The following is a 19,633-nucleotide window of genomic DNA, read 5'->3' as shown; positions in this document are numbered from 1 at the left end:
TTATTTATGTAAGGTTTCCAATATTAATGTTTTCCACTTTATTGAGAGATTAGTGAGTGTGCTAAGTTTGGAAATCGGAAAACATCCTGAAAGAAGACAAAGACAGTCCAAACTATTGCCAAGAAAACTGCATGGAAGCACCTGGTGTTTGACTCAAAGAAGACTTTATCCATTTATGTTCCCCCCTTATTAGTCCCCCATTTCGGAGGCTCCAGTGGGCATTCTAGTACATTCAGTTAGAAACACAGATAATTCCTTAGATTTTGGCAAGGGGGTCTCTTAACTTTGCAGGAAAATCATACAGATCTTTATAGCATTCTTGCTAGAAATATTTTATAACTTGAAACAATGAACCAACATTTCAGTTGACTTTCTGAAATTTTAAAACAAGCCACTTTAATTTCACCTTATTTTCTCTATCCCTTTTCCAAAACTTTCTCATTTTCCTTGAAAATGAAAGTTGTACTTTTTTAATTAAAGGAAATCTGGATGTACTGTATCTTAATTAAAATGAAAGTGCACATACCTTTTTTTGTCCTGAAATAAGTTAAAAAAAAATATTTTGCAGATTTCAGGCGTGTAGAAAACCAGTGTGCAGCTTGTGTTTTAAGCCCTGTAATTTAGATTTTTTGGTGGTATGTTTTTACAGCTGTTCAAGACTGTATGGTAAAAGTTTGTAAGCACACATGTGCTGTTCTCATTATTTTATTCATTTCGTTTAAGTGTGGAAAAGAAAACTGCATTACATACTTGGTGTATATGGAGAATAACTAGGTAATGCAGTATCATACTAAGTGGGCCTGCGAGACAGATTCCAAGTTCAAGGTTTATAACATGGGGGAAAAATCACTGTTAATAATATACATATATACATACTTCTTCTCTGTTCGATTTTTCACAATATATTCTTTATAGATTCTGAGATACGAGCACTGGGACAAAAAAACCAGGCTATTCTTCTTCACAAAGTAGTAGTATTGCTAGCAAGATAATATCCATGACAGCCAGTTTGGTGTAGTGGTGAAGGCATCAGGCTAGAACCTGAAAGATGGTGAATTCTAGTCCCATCTTAGACACAAAGCCAGCTGGATGACCTTGGGCCAGTCACTCTCTTTCAGCCCTAGGAAGGAGGCAATGGCAAACCATTTCTGAAATCTTGCCAAGAAACTGCAGGGACTAGTCTAGGCAGTTGCCAGGAGCCAAGAGTGTTTTGAAGGAACCAAAATATCATGAACAAATGAATGAATTGTGCTGTTTGTATAGTATTTATACCGAAACAAAATTAGAGAGTAATGAAATTTAAAAAAATACATGAATGAGATTAAGATAATAAATAAAATAACAGCAAGTTGACCAAGTCAAAGAAATGAAAGTTATAATGAGCACAGCATATATTTTCTTATGGACCTAGTTACCAGCATGGACAAATTTCTCTTGGCTGCAGACCAGGCAAAGCTGGCTAAAGCCTTTACTATTTTTCCTTTGGACCACGACAACAGGAAATCGATTTTGTAACGATGAAGTGAGTTTTACTTTGCAAGAGAGGTGGTAGAATTTTTTTCAAGACTTCTGTAGAAATGAAACAGTGAAGCAAATCGGGAGTGAGATCCTTGGTCACATTTGTGCCACGTGGACAGAAGTGACTGTTCTAAGGACGATTTAGAAATCTCCCTTCAAGTATTGCTAATGGCATCAACTGCATTCATGGCTGAGCTAAAGCACTTCTTGGTGGTGGATTCAAAGTTAACAGGTACCTTTTCACAGGAATGGAAATTTTTAATTAAAGGAAAGCGCGATGGCACCTAGCCACCAAGTGCAACACTTCGGTCTGTATGACTTTCACGATCAATAGCACACTCCTTCACAAATTCCTGTGCAGAGTGCCCATAAGTGCTGATGGGTGGCTCTGGCCTGCATGTCTAAACGACAGGTCAACCACCATTTGTTCCAGAAAGCATTGTTTAACCCTCCTAGAAGGACTTACGTGCCACAACCTAAACCACGGTTAAAGATGTTTAGATGAGTTGCCGCTCTTACAGCAGTTCCTGCAATTTCCTGCTGAAGTAATGACATTGGGTATATTTAGGCATACACGGGGTTTGATTCTGGTAGGACTCCAGGGCTAAAATCCCATGGGAAAAGCAGAGTGCCTAGTTCCTAGCACAGAATTTAAAAACTTTGCTTGAGTAAACAAAATGCAGGCGGTACTTGAAAACCACCCCTTTGCCCCCCAAATGTTCAAATACTATTGCTTATGTTAACTTATTTCACTCTCAAAAACTGACTGTAGGGAACTGTAGGAAACCTATTGTAAGAAACTAAAATGTCAAGGTAACGATAAGTGACTTGATCAATTGGAACAGCATTCAGATGCTATTTATGTTGAGAATAAGAATCTCCAAAGTCCTTTGAACACACACGTGCACATATGCACACACCTTCTCTGCACGAATATTTTCGAACGCAATTTTCATACATTCTAAAACGTGAATGCTGAAACAAACAGGTGGTTTGGCTCCCCAGATCAGTGAGACTATTAATAACGTGATGGTGGGTGATTGTATTAGTGGCAAGACAACATTCATATTTCCTATAATTTGAAAAGTTTTCTTTTTTAATTTGACCACTTTTCATAACTTTCAGTAATTTTAGGCTATTTGTTTGCCCTGTTGTATCCAGTAGGGGGAGCCTCTAAATTAAGATTGTCCCTCCCAAACATGCTTTTTCTGGACTTGTAAGGTCTCTTCTGAAATAAAGTATTAATTACAAAATGCTTGCTTTCTTGTGGGCACAATTCTTAAGATCCCACTTGGAAGCTTATCCTACAAATTAATCATGAGTTTTTCTAATAAATGTCACATAGGAAACAAATCCGACCAAACATTTAATTGCCTGTCTCAATTTACAAATGCAATTTTAAAGAATAATAAATAATGGCAGACTTTTCAAATGTTTGAATCTTATCTAGTATTCATTATAAACATGAATGTGTGTGCATGCATGTGTATGCATATGCACATATGTGTTTGTGTTTATATTTCAAATTTGGTCACCACCCATCTTACTAGTTTATACGTATATATATCAATAAATACCCTATTTCCATCTCCCCACTTGAGGTAATCATCTCCATTCAATCATTTGCTCATTCTTGGAAATCAGAGTGGACATACAGGTAACTGCTCTAAATTAATATTTCTGTTTCTCAACCAAGCTCAGAGAGCACCAAGGACTTCGCAGTTCAACCCTGAGCTACGTATATTCTATTGGTAATATTGCCCTCTTCTTGCCTTCAGTTACATGAATGGACTTGAGTGCTTTTTACAGAACTGGAGATTAGTAAATGGTAGTACCTATCAGAGATTGGCTGATCTTAAAAAAAAACTAAGAAAGGTTGGACCTGGTTAGCGTAAGGATAGGAGACCACCAGAAAATGTCAGTGTCCATGGGAGATTTTATTTAATCCTAAATAGGAGGATAGAGAAATTCACTTCCTTCAGTGGGTGTTATGGAATTGACTACTCTACAGTAGATAAGAAAAAGGTCCTTATTTAAGCCCCAAGGTTTGTAAATCTGCAATGAGAAATTGTGACTATGGTGAGTCAACATACCTTGTTTAGCAGATACATATTATGAGGGTCTTTGATGGAAAACTTGAAGGTGAGGTCATGGAGCCCTGACTACAAAACAGGCAAAATAAATAAATAGAAGATACTGAGAAACAAACTGGGAAAAAAGGGTTGGGAAGGAGGAAATCTACCTGCAGATTGAAGGCTGAGGTCAGTTACAGTAGAACTGAAAATTGAACTGTAGCTGAAGAGGACGAGGTGACATAATAGAGCAAAGGAGTGGAGATCTAGATGTTAGAGGCTTACTATGAATGGTGAGTACAAAGCTGGGTGGTGCATAAACTCTCTGCGTCAGTCTCTATGATGCCCTTGATAGCTTTGGCATAGTACTTTCCTTTGCCAGTATTCTGGACTGGCCAAAGGAAAAGTAGTTGGAGCTAATACTTCTAATACTGTTACCTCTTTCTTTCACTCTTGATAAAAGTTAAATCAGTCCTGAGTTCTTGAGTCTTTCTAGAAAAACAGAGGTAACAAATTCTATATCTCTTTGCCTCTCTCTCTAGAAAGGTAGTGAAATTGAGTCTCTTGATGTTAGCTTCTGTAGGCTTTAATTCTTCTGCCTCTACTGTTTCCTGCACAGTTCTTTTTTCACTCACTCAAAATAGGGAATATTCAGAGTGCTGTTTTTCATGGTAAACTGTGAAAAATAGAGGAATCTAAACTTTTTGTAAAAGGAACTTCTCAAGCATCTGTGGTCCTTAACTTTATGCATTCTATTGGAATCCATTTTTGTAAAATTATCTTTGTCAATTACTAGTATATTATCTCTATTTATTCTTTGGCAGTAACACATGGTATATATCTGGTACTAGAACTGCACATTCCAATGAGATGTACTTTGACTTTTATTAATAGAAGCAAGAATCCAGATCACAAGAAATATTTGTTCTACTTATTCCACACTGATCAGATCCCGTGTGGAGTATTGTGTGCTGTTTAGGCACCACAGTTCAAAAAGGACAGTGACAGGTCAAAGCAAGTTCAGAGAATACTGTCAAGATGTTGAAGAGTCAGTTAACCAGGGTCTATGATGAATGGTTAAAGAATTTGGGTAGTTCAGTCTATAGAAGAGATGACTGAAGTGAGATATGACAGCAGTCTTCAAATAACACAAGAGATTCATATAGAAGAGGGAGTAGATGTATTCTCTGTTGTGACTCATTAAAGCAGCCACATTGTTTGCCAAGAGCATGTGGCTGTTATGGGGAGTAGAACTATCACATTTCTTTGCTGCCATCTAATGGTCATCTAGATTGTAGAAGCCCAGATATGGTAGCCCTAATGGGGAGGCTTCTGCTTCATCTGTGTGATCATGGAAACAGATATAGCTGCTTTAATGAGTTCTGGATAAGGGTCTGCCTTCATGCTCTTTTATGTTCCAAAGCACTTCTTTCAAACTGAGTTGTAGCACTGCAGTCTCCCTGTATCTGTGGAGGAAATCCATCTGATTTAAGACCACCCCCTAAATCAGGATTCTCACTTATAAGAAAGCCACTACCCATAAAAGATATTTTGCATTTGTGCACATAATGAGTGACATTCGGGGACAGGGTTAGTGAGCGCTGAATGTGAGTAGAATCTCACCAATTTTCACAGTGCTTATAGAGAGCTTTTGAGGCTCCCCAGCTCATCTATTATGTAAGGCTGGGAGATATCTGTTTAAGAGATTCATGGAGTCTCTTCCTAAAGCGCATGGTAAGTCTCCTGGCCAAAGCTTGGTGGGACTGGATCTGATCATTGCCAAATAAGCAAACTATACTTCTAAGATGGAAGACGTGTAGACTATACCTGGAATAAATGTGAATGAAAGCAGACAGCAGAAAAATTGATGAATCAGTCTACCTTAATATAAGACAGTTATGCCTTGTTATACAGCGTATGAGGTCAAAGATATTCAGGATTAAATCTCTGGTTAATCATGGAATGCATAAGATAAAATGATGCAATCTAGTGGAGAGGAAACAAAAGTGTCCCAATTGGGTAAAGAGCAGTTGAAAAATCTGGAGTGGTAATTTCCAACATCTACACGAACAGAATTGCTAGTCAAGTTATATCAAATATCTTACCTTAAAGAGATGATAACATACCACGTTATATCATCTGAGTGATACTCCAAAATCACGTTTCCAAAATAGTAGTAATAATTAAAAAAAGGATTCTGTTGGATTATTGCCATCCTCAGACAGCTCAAGATTTGTCATCTATAGAATCGTCTCATTCTGCTAATATTTTAGAAATATATCCTGTGTTCTTTCCAAAAGGCAAAAATCATCCCTTAAATACGTCTTAAGCGTCTTTGTCATCGTTGTGCGGCTGAGCTGATAGGGTGTGTAACTGGGTGTTTTGTTTTGTGTCGTTAGAGCAGTTGGTGCTGCAAGTGCAAATTTGCCGTTTGCTGGAGCAGGGATCTGCCTCACTTCCAGCCTTTGCAGAATATCTAATTGTATTGCTGTCATTCTCTGACGGTGTCGGTAACGTGAATCATTTCGTGATCTAGCAGTCCAAGTTGTTTACGGTCGTCCTAGAACTGGGTTAATTTGGCAGACTGAGTTTCCATGTAAGTCGCTTCGTTTACCTTTCATCTAGCAAGATATACTGCATGCCTTCTGTCTGATTTCTTCCTCTAGCAGAAATTAAGAATTTTTAGTCAGTATATTTTGGAGGATGATCATCTCGTGCGTTGCAAAAACAGGAAAGTCATTTCAGCGTGTCAGGGAGTTTGCAAGTTTCACAAACTGCCTTTTATTCGAAAAGATCAGTGTTCGTAATGTTGGCAATTCGTTCCCTTTGACATTTACACAAAATGGCACAACTAAACATGCCACTTTCTTGTCAGTAGCTGTTGTTTACATTATGGTAAGGCGATACTCTGAAACATTTTCTTGTCAATAAACTTGAAATAATTGTCCAGCTTGCTGAGTTTACAAATGTTTGTTTGATTGTCTCAGCCTTTAAACTCTGCTGTAATGTTGTTAATAGATGTTCTGTTTTCACTTAACATCTGAGCAGGGAACAGAGTGTGCTAGACTTGTCACAGAGAAAGTGAAAGTACTTAAAATGTTTACAACTGTCGCTGTGTAGCAAACTGCCTTTTAACCATTCGTTCCCCAACTACTTGAATTCTCTGGTGGTTTACAATTTTGCTTTATTTATTTTTTTCATCTTACAATACACCTGGCATTTGTTTTAACCGGTGAGCATGTTAAACTGGATATATGGGCTCTGTCAACTACTAAGATAGCAACCTGCCTTATTTCGTGATGGTGAAGGGAATGCTTGCATGACTAAAATGTTTCACAGTCTCTGCAAAAGGCAAAATTGATTCTTTCCAACCTTAATGAAAATTTGAGGAGAAGCAACTTTGTCGGTCTGTGAAACCGTCATTTTCTAGTAAGTACAATATTCTAAAACTATTGGAGCCAAGATTTTGTCGTGCTCAGAGTCCGTAGTGTTAAATGTTTTAAATAACGTACTTTTGGCACTCTGGGAAAGCTCAGTTGGGAAGGCCTCGCTAATCGGCACTGTTTTGTGGAGTATTATGCCATTTCGGTGCCATATTCAGTGCAAAGGTTGCTATTTTCAGGAGGGCTCAACATTTTTTTACCAAAACATTGTGCATTTTGTAACCATTACAATGTTTCTGCTGCTTTAATGCAATTAAAAAAAACAAAAAACCTCAACAACAAAAATTTTCAGGGTACACATCCTGTAAACTGAAATTCTGCAGTCTAGGGGATGACATTCCTGCACCATAAACAGATTGGGCTCTATAAGGGCATGGCTGAAGGAAAATCAAATTCTTTTCTTGTATTTGCTAGGAACAGGGGAAAGTAACTTGTCCCCATTTTCTAGGCAACACAGAGATCTTTTCTATTTTGTCATCTTGTATTGACAGTGGACTTAGTGTCCTCCAGTAGAAGAAGTCATTTGGCCTGATCTAGCTGTAGTGACCTGGCTGGAGGTGAAGAGTTGTGGTAGAATGTAGCTAATGATGGATATGTGCATTCTTACCGGTCTTCAGTTCATTCAGCCTTACGTGGGCAGAACAGGACAAGGTTTGGCCTTATGCCTGTTCCCTTATGCAATGGAAACGCCGTCCTTGCTTGCAAACAATTTTATATCCTTTCACCAAGGATGTGAAAAATTGTGAAAATGGGCACTTTACAGGAAGATCTCCTTCATTTCAGCTCAGAGTTAATTTTACAGCTGCTCCCGATTCTAAAGGAGGACTACTTTAACCTGTATATACAATTTCTGCTGCATATACTGTATGTTGTATGAATAGTTGGATTCTCTAGTGGGGCAAAATAACCCAAAAAACTATATTTTAGTTATTTTCTTTAACAATGTCACTTTTACACTTTAAATATTGATTCAGAATCCTGTGGCTATCCAGAAGAAATTTACTTTATTGCTTGAAGTTTTGTACTGTCATTTTAAGGCCTGTAATATATACCTTGTTATCTTGAAACAGCAATCTTGCAGTTTGTTCCAATCAGTCATTTTGTGTACCTGGTAAAGTAATTGATCACTGTCTTTAACAGTGAGAAGCAAAGATTAATAATAATTTGGTGCTTTGGGATATATCTTGTTTCTTTGTTTGTTTCAGGTTAAGTTACCATTGTAGTATATTTTAGATGCTTATATCTGATATGTAAAAATTCAATACAGATATTGAGTTATGAACAACTTGTATTGTTAACAGAAATTAACAAGCATTAGTTGTCCATAGATATGGAAGTTACCAGATCAGGATTTTAGCATTAAATGGGGAGCATCTATTTGATGGTATAAATAAAATAATAAATCTAAAATATTCATTGCTTCAGATGTGTTTCTTCTTCCATTCACCACTTATGAAATTGTACTTGAGTGGGTTTAGCTTTTTTAAAATCCAACTTTTGGGGTTCCTTTTTCTAATTAACATTTGCAATGCTTCGTGATTGTTGTCTTGTCTTTATTGAAGCATTTAGTAAGCACTAAACAGTTTTTGGCAGTTTACGTTGTGTGCCTTTTTAAACCATTCACTAATAGATCATGCAATTCAGTTACATAATCCTTTGACGTATAATTAGCCCACACTACTTAACAATGGTGAATGTAAGCTAATATCAGGGAAATGGTTTAACTTGCCTATGAAGGTTTAATTATTTAAGTCTTTCCTTCACCTTGTTGCATTTCCTATAATAAGTCATTACTCTCCATAACAGAATTAATGTAAACAGATTGCAACTGTAGAGCAAATCGTAAGCAAATGAGAAGATTAATTTTTAAAGCTTTGGATCCTAGCACATTCTTTGTACACCATAACACTGATAAAAATTGGATAAAATACTTGAGACTATTTAAAAGGTTTTAATTGATTTATGAATGAGCTAATTGGCTTTAATACTTCAACCCTCACACATATAGGATCATGATGAAATTAAAGCATGGATTGCACCATGCACATATATAACTCATGGTGGCCATTTTACAGTAGTTCTCTTTTTGTTTGGAAAAAAACCTGTTACATTCTGAAGAATTGTTGTCATATATTCACAGGCAATTAAAAATTTCCCCTTGTCCAGTATTGTATTATCTTTAATAAAAGGTTTACAAATGAAACTTGTGAGAAGTATTATGCTTTGGTATGGAAAACAAGAATTACTGTGTTTTAATGAGGAATGTAAATTTGCTTATATGTATTTATAGAAAGCTCATGCATATTGCATAATACATTGAGGGATGTAGAATGAAGAGGCATTACGCTTTTTGTGCGTCCCTGAAGACTGAATAATTTTGTTTTCCAGTCTTATCCATGAGCTTGGATCTGTAAGTGAGGACATTATTACAAATGGCCATGTAGGTAATTTAGGAAATCTGAAACTAATACTATTCCACTATCTGTTGCCTTCTCGGAGAAAGCATCTCAAATTATATTAACATTGTATATCTACAGTAGCTTGGCAGTATATAGAATGCTTTGGCCTTACAATTTTCTATGTCTTTGTGCTTCTTTTGTTTCTCTTCCATAATTTCCTTTATTTTTATCTATTTAGTATTGTCAATTTTTTTCCCTATTGTAGAACGAAGACACGGTTCAATGTGTAAACCTTCCTCATCTCCAGCATCACCCTGCAATTCCAGGGCATCCCTAATACAGATGAAACCGAAATCCTGTATCAGCGGCCATAACCCTGTTAACAACAACTCAAAGCCATTCAAAACGCCCAAAGACAATCTAATTACCTCCAGTAGCAAACAGCACATGGTCTTTTCATCAAAAGTCTCAAGAGATAAACCTTGGTAAGTTTATCCAGACTGTTGATTTCGTTATTGCTTCTCAATATTAGATTTCCACATATTTTGTATATAACAGAATAACAAATTTCTTGTGAAGCTGAAAAATAATGTATCTTAAATTGAAAATGATAAGACTAACATGCCATTTTCATGGGGCATCATAGAGTGTTACCTCTTCTAGAATAGTTTGTGGATAAAGGGTATGTAACACATTATCTTATATCCAGGTGAAAACAAAAGAAGTGAAAGTTCTAATTTAGTTGCCAGGCAGATGCTAAATAAACCTTTTTGGGATATTTCTTTCATGATACAATTATTTTAGAACCAGCTAGAATATGAGCTGTAGATTTAAATTTCTATTCTTTTGTGCTTCAACACTTACTACAACAGCACACCCTTTTGACAGATCAGATGAACTCTGATGAACAGGAAACACTATAATTGAGCTCCATGGCTTGATTTCAAAATTACAGCCAATAATTAGTATCTTGATTAGCTCTACATCTCATGCTTGAGATGTAACTCAACTTGAAATCTAAAAACTGGTTTGAAGAGTGTGTCACTCCTAAAAAAGCACTTACATCTTACAGAGAATTAATCTTTTTGTCTGTTTTCTCCTATTTTATTCAAAAACTCCAGTTGATAAAAATGAAAAAAAAGAAGAAGTCCTAGACACAGTTAATCTATGCAGTCCAAACAAAATAGCCTTATTTTGGCAGCTATTTGAAAGTGGCTTGATTGTAAGAGAATCTAAATCATACTGTTGTATCTCATCAAAAACCTGAGCAACTTATTTTAGGTCCCTCTTTGCAGCCAATATCTCCCCACTCAAGTCTTTAGATTTGATCTGGAAGCTCTGAAAGAATGGCCACAACTGATTAAACAGCTTATGTCAGAGAATGCCCCTCGTAGCAATCTGATTCCTAGACATGCTTCAAACAGACACAAAGTGATAGGTTCCTGTGTTATAACCACAGTTTTTACTATCCCAGATCACACTCCAATCATACTTGAAGATTGGGTTTTAGTGATTATTGTTCCTCTTCATAAAAAAGTTGGGAGAATCAGTCCAGCTAATTATTCCTCCATTAATTTCCTCAGCGCTGTAGACAACTTTGATGCCAAGCACTTATTACTGAAACTACAGGATTGGATATATCTTAGCAGATGAGTAAGTGAGCTTCAGAGAAGGGTCAGTCAATGCTTGGTCAGATTTTGGTCCTCAACCATCTATTTGAAAAAATAAAGTCCACCTATATAGTTTTCAAGTCAACATTTGATTTGAGAGAGATTTGAGGTGACATTATAGTAGACTAACATTGACAGATAAATTAATATATAATTTGTATATTGGTACCTGTTCAAGAAACAAATACAATATCTAAGGCCAGCTTTCAAACAAGATTCCTAATTGAAAAGGTGTCAGGCAAGATGGTTTAACATATTTCTCTTATTACATACCCTGCCCCTTGATGCTGTTTTGACTTTGGAGATCAGGTCATATTGAGGAAATTGTTATGGGCTTTGGCATCCTATTATATAGAAGATGTTGCGTATAAACTGTTTTAAAACCAAGACTGTGATTTTTGCCAAATGGTGGTTTAAACACAGAGGGCAGATTAACAGACAGGTGATAGAACAAGTAGAATGTTATAAATATCTGGGAGGAATTTTTCATGATTCAAATGGTGAACTTTGGTGGACATGGATGACTCTTATATATTTTATCTGTCAGCAGACAGAAATGTTCATCATAAGTTCAGACTTTGTGCTATCATTTATTAGCCTTTGAGGGCTAATAATTGTGCAGTGATGAATGAAGTCACTTGGTTGTTGTAGCTCTTATCTCATTACGTTTAATTCCATTTTAATTTTTATTATTTCCATTTTATTTATTTCTGATTTATATACAGCAGTGCTGGTACTGCAGCTGTAACAAATGAAAAGATTGTGAAATGTGTTTGGAACTGGAATGTAGGACTACATCTATCAACCTGGGAATAAGCCTAGTGGAAATTTTTTTCCAAGTAGCCATAGAAAGATTGGCACAGTGAAATGTGATGAATAGTTTGTCTTTGAAGGAAACTTTTTCAAATAAATAGGATTTACTTTCAGTTTAGTACATATCTGTGTCTAGGCATGACCATTATTCATTATTACCTTGAATGTATCTCAAAGAAAGCATTTATTTTATTGTCTTCTTGGATTAATCTACAGTATGTCATTTTCTGCTGTCTTGTTCCTAGCTTGCAATATTCTACAGTTTTTAAGATTCTTGGTTTGTAGACCCCCTTGAAAAAGTTTAAAATAAAAAGATGTGATAAAAAACATGTTAATTAAACAACTAGAAGATCACATTGATGGTGTTCCTGCTTCAAACGGTGAAACTGAAGCAAGAAAGAATTTTGTTTGTTTTATGCAAGATAATGTGATACAGGAAACCAGCATAAGATACTTCTTTTTTTCTCCTTCTCTCTCTGTCAGACTGAAAGTGAGGATGCTCTCACTTTAATATTGTTAAAGCAATCCTAGATTGGTCTTGGAGAAGTAGAGGCCATATTCACACCATCTTAATTGCTCTATCTGCAACCTAGGCAGAAAGAGATTGATCTACATTAGTATCTCCATCTGGCTGATGGACAATACAGCAGGCATATTTTTACAGAATAGATGGTTTGTCATCTCAAAGATAGTATTTTGAGAGCTGCATTCCAAAAGTAGGCACAACCAAATTTTGTTTTGTTTTGTTTTGTGTCATTTTGTTCTCTTCACATTATTGGATTTGTAAAGCTGCCCTTCTCATAGTTTGTGACTCTGGGTGGCACACCACAATAAAAAGCAAAGCAAAGAAAAAGAAATAATATTATGCAAGATCAAAATAAGCAGGCAAAACCATCATATAATCCACACATAAATGAGGGCAGCAGTAGTAACATGCGCTCTCCCATCACAAAAGGGCTCATCTACCATCCCGGTTCTGTGCCTAGGAGAAAAGCCAGGTTTTTATGGCTTTATGGAAAGCCGATAAGGTCAGGGCCATCTGAACCTGGTGGTAGGAGCTCATTCCAAAGGGTAGGTGCAGCAACAGAGAAGGCATGTCTTCTAGGCCCCATAAATGATATTGTTTCAAAGAAAGGACCTGCAACAGGACCACCCTGTGCAACCTTGTGGGGTAAGCAGAGATAATTGGACACATTACAAGTAACCTAGTGCTGTGCTTAAAAATAATAACCAGCATCTTGAACTGCACCTGGAAGCCTACTGGGAACCAGCGCAGCTCACAAAGTAGATGTATGCTGATGTTACTTGACATCATGCCGACAGATGACCCCACCCAGCAGCTTCACATAGATGTTAAACAAAAGAAGGGAAAGAATCCTGAGGCACCCCACAAAAGAGGAGCTAGAGCTAGTCCTTTCACCCTCCACCGACATTGAATGGAACCAACCCTGGAGAAAGGAGGAGAACCATTGTAGCACCATGCATCCCACTCCCAGTCTTCTGAACTGGTCCAGAAGGATACCATAGTCTAGTGTTGTCCAAACTTGGCCACTTTAAGATGAGTGGACTTCAACTCCCAGAATTCCCCAGCCAGCCGTAGTGGCCAAGTTTGGACAACACTGCCATAGTCAATGGTATTAAAGGCCAATGAGGGATCAAGAAAAACTAGGAGGGATGCACTTTGCCCATCCTGTGAGCCTTATGAGGTTGTCCAGATCAGGAAACAGTCTCCACGAGAGGACTAGAACTAAGCTTTATTGAAATAGGTTATATTAACAGACTCTTGCAAGTGACCCCAGTGAGTCAAAGAGGAGCCACCTTGAGTCTCTTGCTAATACTGCCTCATGTCCCAGGGCTTAAGGAATGCCTCTGCCCTTTTTGCTTTTGTAACAGTGTCTGAATCTTTCCCTCAAAGCCATCTCCATGGCTCTCTACGCATCCCAAGCCCACCATAGGTTGTCAGAAATTGTGACCAGAGCTGTTTCAGTAGTATGTCTCAGCCTGGAATCCAATTGGAAGGGGTTCAGATAAGCCATTTCCTCCAAATCCCTCAAAGCTCTGATTTGGCCACTTTCTCAACAACCTCCCTGTGAGCTAGGTAGACTAGACCAGGAAGTCAAGTCCACTGAGAGGCTAAAACTACTTTTATTGTGATCAGCTATAATAATGAAATCTTGTAAGTCTGTGCTATACCTCCTCCCCCTTCTTATACTCCAGTGAATTGGGGGAGTGTCTGCCTGAGCTCCTTCCAAATTCCAAGTCTCATTGCTCTGGACTTAAAAAATATTTTAGCCTCTTTTGCTAGATAATCATTCTTGCATATTTCCATCAAGGTCGTCTTCCTTACTCTCTACACTCTACAGGGAAGGTTGGAGACTAAATGAAAAATTTCCAGTTAAATTGGATCCAGTAATGGCTTCTTGAGGTGAAGCACTGCCTCTTTCAGAGCTGGGGAACTACCCCTTCTCTCAGATATATATTCACCACTGTATGGATCCAATTGCATGTCGTCTTCCAGGAGGCCTTAACCAACTAGGAGGGGCATGAATCTAAAACAAAAGTAGCCAAATATACAGACCCAGGGACCCTGTCCACTTCCTCAAGAACAACAGGCTTAAAGTTATCCCAGATAACAGCTAGACATTGTCTCAATCAACTCTAAGATCTGCATAGCTGGTGTCCAACTCAGAGTACATCCAAGCAACTTTATCTGACAAATGCTGACAATAGTCCTCAGAATGGTCTTGCAAGTGCTCCCTAATATATTTTTCCTAATATCTCCATAACTGGAAATTGGAGAGATGTATCACAAAATTTAAAGTATGCATGTTAATGCATAGCTGTATGACTGTCTGAAAATTATTCCAAGAAATGTGAAATTTTTTAATGTCCCAATTCTTAATTGTGCTCAACAAGTGCCCAGATTGGTCAGTGTTCACCATTTTGTCAATGTTCAGGGGAGCAAAAGGAGCCTTATTGGGACATAGTTTCCAATTCTGTAATGTCAGGCTTTTAAGATATGTAGAACTTAGCAACATTGTGTGCATACATCTAAGCTGTAAAGTAGCCTTTTACATCTGAGGTATGTTGAAGTCCAGCTTTCCTCAACCATCATAGTTAGTCAAAATGACTGAAAAAGTATCATGCTGTTGTGACACAAGGTCCCTTGTTTTGTACACGTGTGCGGGATTACAGTGCACAAACAGAACTGGTGGGATTTGCTTTCAGCATTTGCCCTTCCTTCTTCTCAGATGTTTATTAAATGTATAGGGGAGCAGCAATGAAGATGAATTAATTGGATATTTATAATTGCGAAATATTTATTCAGACAGCAAATAAAATATATTTTTGAACTGAGCTTAAAAAGCCAACTTCTTTTGTCCTAGAATACTTTAGAATCTAAGGAGGCAACTGATGCCTTCCAGATGTTTGGACTATAATTCCCACAATCCTTTGCCATTAATAGGAATTAACATTCAAAACATTGGCTGGCTCCAGGAGTTAGAAATCTGATTTTCCAGAGCCATATGGTAGCTTAAAATAAGCCACACGGTCCTTTACATTAACCTTACAGTTCATAGGACAATTCCAAGGTGGTTTTGAATCAGAAACCCAACATCTGAATGTGCTTCCACCCAAGTCCTTTATATACCTCCTCATTATTCCATTCACAGAGTTTTGGAAAGGGGAGATAGCATTGGGTTCCATTTATATACCTTCCATTTACTATAAAATAGTTCCATACAGTAATGCTTCTGATTTGGTAGCAGTAGAAACTAATCCATCTTCCCTGAAGCACAACATCTTCCCTGAAAATCTAATTTCAATAGGGAAAAGAGACATTTTTTTCTGGGTAGCTAATTCCCAGTCAGTTATTTACTACTGGGGAATTTATTTATAATGTCAATGGAGGAGCTTCCAGTTATACCCTAAGGACTTCTGTGGTGTGTTTGCTAGGGCATGCACGTGCATGCTTTCTGTGCAATGTTATATCACCACTCCCAAATCACCCATTTCTTGCAGGTAACATGGCAGTGATACAAATACTGTTCGGTAAGTAATTTCAGATTGATGTGTCTTTGAAATGAATAAAGACTGCATATCTGGTGGCAGGTTCAGCTAATAGTTAAGTAGCGTGAGCTGGTAGATTGTTGGTTGATGGTTAGGGGTTATGGTATCATAATAGGAAATTACACTATAATTTTCCATCTCAGAATCCAGATACTTTGCACCATCTCAGCTGAATGAGCATAATTAAGTTTATGTTGTAAGACTTATTCAAGGCCAACAGCAAAGAAACCCCTAATGGACTTTTTCAGCGTTCTTATGGAAGTTTAATTTTTTTTTTCACTGCTTCAAACTTTAATGTTATGTCTTACAAAATAGCAGTCCCAAACAAAATGCCTAAAAAAGAAACAAGTATAATAAGCATGGCTTTAATGTTCATTTAATTGTAGTAGTGTGCAAAATCTTTTGAACTCAAAACCTTTTGAGCTCAAGATGCTCCAGTTGGGTTTGAAATTAGTGGTTCTGATCTTACCAGAAGTATTCTGTAGTGTAGGGCAATTTTCAACCTTGGCAAGTTTAAGATGTGTGGACTTCAACTCCCAGAATTCCCTAGCCAGGGGTAGGGAATTATCCAGAAGACTAACACATAAAGTAGTTAGAGATTGCCTGTCATTTAGAATTAAAAGTTCATTGAAAAATCAACCTAAACCCCATAATTGGGAGGGGGAAAAGGCTGATTCTGGGGTGATCGGAACCAAACTATTTACATCACCAGTGAATAGCTGCCACAAAATCTGCGTTAGGTGAGTAATCACGTCTTGTCAATAGTGATTGTAAGCAAGGAGCATGGTTAAGCTGTGGCCATTTTGATTATTCTTTATTGCATTTTTTCCAGTTCTGTGATACAGTATGTTCCTTTACATTGCAGGAATAGATACCAAAACTCCCTAGTTATCTGATCCTTTCCCTAGTATAGAGTGGGCAGTCTGTGGCCCCAGGACAGTATATAAAAATGGACAGTACAGTTTTTTGCCATTTTGAGCTGGCGAGCCTTTAAAATTGTAATGTAATCCTGTAAACAGTTGTGTCGCAATTAAAAAACCAAGTACCTTCTCCCAAGCTGCACCTGAAAAATGCAGCCCTGTTCACGTGGGTGATGTAGCCCTACCCATTTTGCAGCTCCTAGCCACAGCAAAAACATTAAGTCTGGCCCTCGATCTCCAAAAGATTGTCTGTTCCTGCTCTGAGAATAAGCAAAGAAAGAAATATTGCTGCTGCCTGAGTTGAACTCTAACTTAGTCAGCTGCCCAGGCTCTTATATGCCAGTAGAGATGCTATTAGCATGTTGAGTGTTGCCTACAAAGTCTGTTTTAGTGATGAATAAAATTAAGACAAGTTGTCTTGTTCCACCGTTTTCAACTTTTTTTTTTTTTTTGCTTGAAATATTGTGGAAGAACAAACAAATGAAGCCAGAGCAGAGGAGCTGTGATGCCATAATGGATATTGAGTGTGAGACGTGGAACAGAGAGACTCTGTTCAATTTCAGCTCAACCATGAAACTTCTGAGGGATGATGGATCAGTTTTATGGGCATGCAAAATTTTGAATTTGGAACGTATAAGAATGAAATGGCTATGTTGAGCTCAAAGTGAGTTATTCCAATCTTACGGTAGTATTTCAACACCGTCCAGGCCATTTCAGAAGTGATGTGAGATCAGAAAGACAACAGGGCTGTTTCAGTTTGGAATGCTTGCAGAATGGTTGGAACCCATCCAGTCAGGTTGGAACAGCTATTTTAAACTCAAATCCAACATGTTTTGCACAACCCGGTTAGTCTCTCCTCTCTCTGAGCATATCTTCCTTCACAGGATCACAGGAAGAATAGAATATATATGCTATCTTTCAGTCTTGAATAAGTGTGAACTACAAATAATGTGATAAATTCAGAGTTAAATTCTCTCTTAGAGTTAATTTCAAAGCTGTGCAGTAAATATTCAAATGGAGTTCTTGATGATGAGAAAGTTAATGAGAGGTTTTGGTTCAGTTTTAGTTTCTTTAAGAGAAGGGAGATGTTTCATAATTCAGCTTCATATATAATATATACATGTGTGTGTGGTTCTTTAAAATGTTTTTAACCCAGCAATAATATTGATATGTATCTGATAGAAACATTTGTGTGAAGTGACTTTGGCACTTCTTTAGTGATAAACACATAATTGGAAGTGATTTAACTGGTTTGATGACTATGTTGTAGAATGAAACTCCTAATGGAGATCAAAAATGGAAGTGCTTCTGCTGAGGACTCCTTTAAAAGTGGCACAGATATGAACATTGTGAATATATGGAATAGTTAAATTCCAAAACTAACTAACTAACTATCTATCTATCTATCTATCTATCTATCTATCTATCTATCTATCTATCTATCTATCTATCTATCTATCTATGGCATTAGAATGATTATTTCTATCATGGAAGATTTTTAAATGTGATATAGAAATGTCATGAGACAATATTTAAATAGCATAGGAAAAGAAGGATTTGGGGACTCAATAGTATTTTTTCTATGATTGTATATCTATCTCTTATTAGAAATAAGTCTAAAAATGCCTGCACATAGTTGAAATACTGGTAACAGGAAATCAAAAAGATAAAAATTGGTAAAATTGTGGGATAATATCTGTCATTTTAATTTATAACAAAACTGATCTTTATGTCTTTTAAAAATGCTGATATCTTTTTATACTAACAGCCTTATAGTAAGCAGACAGTAATTATGCAGAATTTTAAAAACAAGATAACTATCCAAATCTTTATTTGCAAATATTTCTGAACAATTGATGCTTTTCTTGGGCATTATTATACACAGGCATATTTTTTGCATGTGTAGTGAGAAAATAAAGCCTATTTTAACAAAAGTAACGTAAGTAAACCAACATCAAGATACCTAAAATATCAAACTTCAGCAATTACAATTACAAATACTCAGGTAAGTTTTAATTTAGATCAGAACAGCTTTAATTTGACTCAGAAATGATCACCCAACTGATATTTGATTCTTCCCAGCTGAGTACCATCGTTATCTCTAGTAACTCAATCTCTTTTTAGCTAACTGCTTAATTTCTCAAGATGAATCCAGAGAAAGGCTTGCAAGGGCCTTTTTTGCTGGGGCAAAAGACAAATTCTGTTTCCCTTTTTCTTCCGAACCAATCCCATTAGCTTGCTCATATGGTATTCTCGTAGAGATGAGTTTGGATGTGAATATTCCTGGCTTTAGAGAACCAAGAAAAATGAATAGTAATAAAAATAACAAAGCAACTTGAGTATGATAGAACCAAATCAATTTGAAGAAGGAAATGCGGCATGTATCCATCAGGGTCCCCCCAAAAATGAACGTCACCACCCAAGCAGAATGATCTCTCTTCTTGATTTCGCCTGCTTTTTACAATGTGCTACAGGGACAAAATGTTGTTCTAGGAAATATCTCACCATACATGCTGACCACCAAAATGTTGACTAAGTTCCCTTCACTCACACATTCACATAATGTCCTGAGTTTTCACTTGTCATTTTCCACCCATTTTCCAAACTGTCTGCCATTTTAATATCTAGAAATGTTTCACTTAACTAACTCTGTATCTAATTGTATCACATCATTGCTCTCGATTGTCCTCTATGGTGTGATGGCTCTGCCTGTAAAACTCCTACCTT

At 37.0% G+C, this 19,633-nt stretch overlaps 1 protein-coding gene across 9 annotated transcripts in view; it reads left to right on the top strand.

Moving 5' to 3' along the window:
* ATXN7L1 (ataxin 7 like 1) overlaps positions 1–19,633 on the top strand; it is an 88,569-nt gene that overhangs the window by 45,765 nt on the left and 23,171 nt on the right. For 6 of the 9 annotated variants that reach the window (XM_088134984.1, XM_088134979.1, XM_088134980.1 and 3 more), the window contains one exon: positions 9,698–9,917. In XM_088134984.1, the coding sequence (XP_087991110.1) occupies positions 9,698–9,917 (220 nt within the window). Of the gene's footprint in view, positions 1–6,048; positions 6,187–6,466; positions 6,486–6,913; positions 7,020–9,697; positions 9,918–19,633 lie in introns of those variants that run through there. The other 3 variants (XM_015887631.3, XM_088134983.1, XM_025164972.2) reach the window with 3 other exon arrangements.

Source organism: Python bivittatus, unplaced genomic scaffold (assembly GCF_059951505.1).
Source record: "Python bivittatus isolate LINGU-HERP-01145 unplaced genomic scaffold, Pbiv_v1 ctg000120_np1212, whole genome shotgun sequence".
NCBI lineage: Eukaryota > Metazoa > Chordata > Lepidosauria > Squamata > Pythonidae > Python > Python bivittatus.
This window is presented reverse-complemented; position numbering and strand designations above follow the sequence as displayed.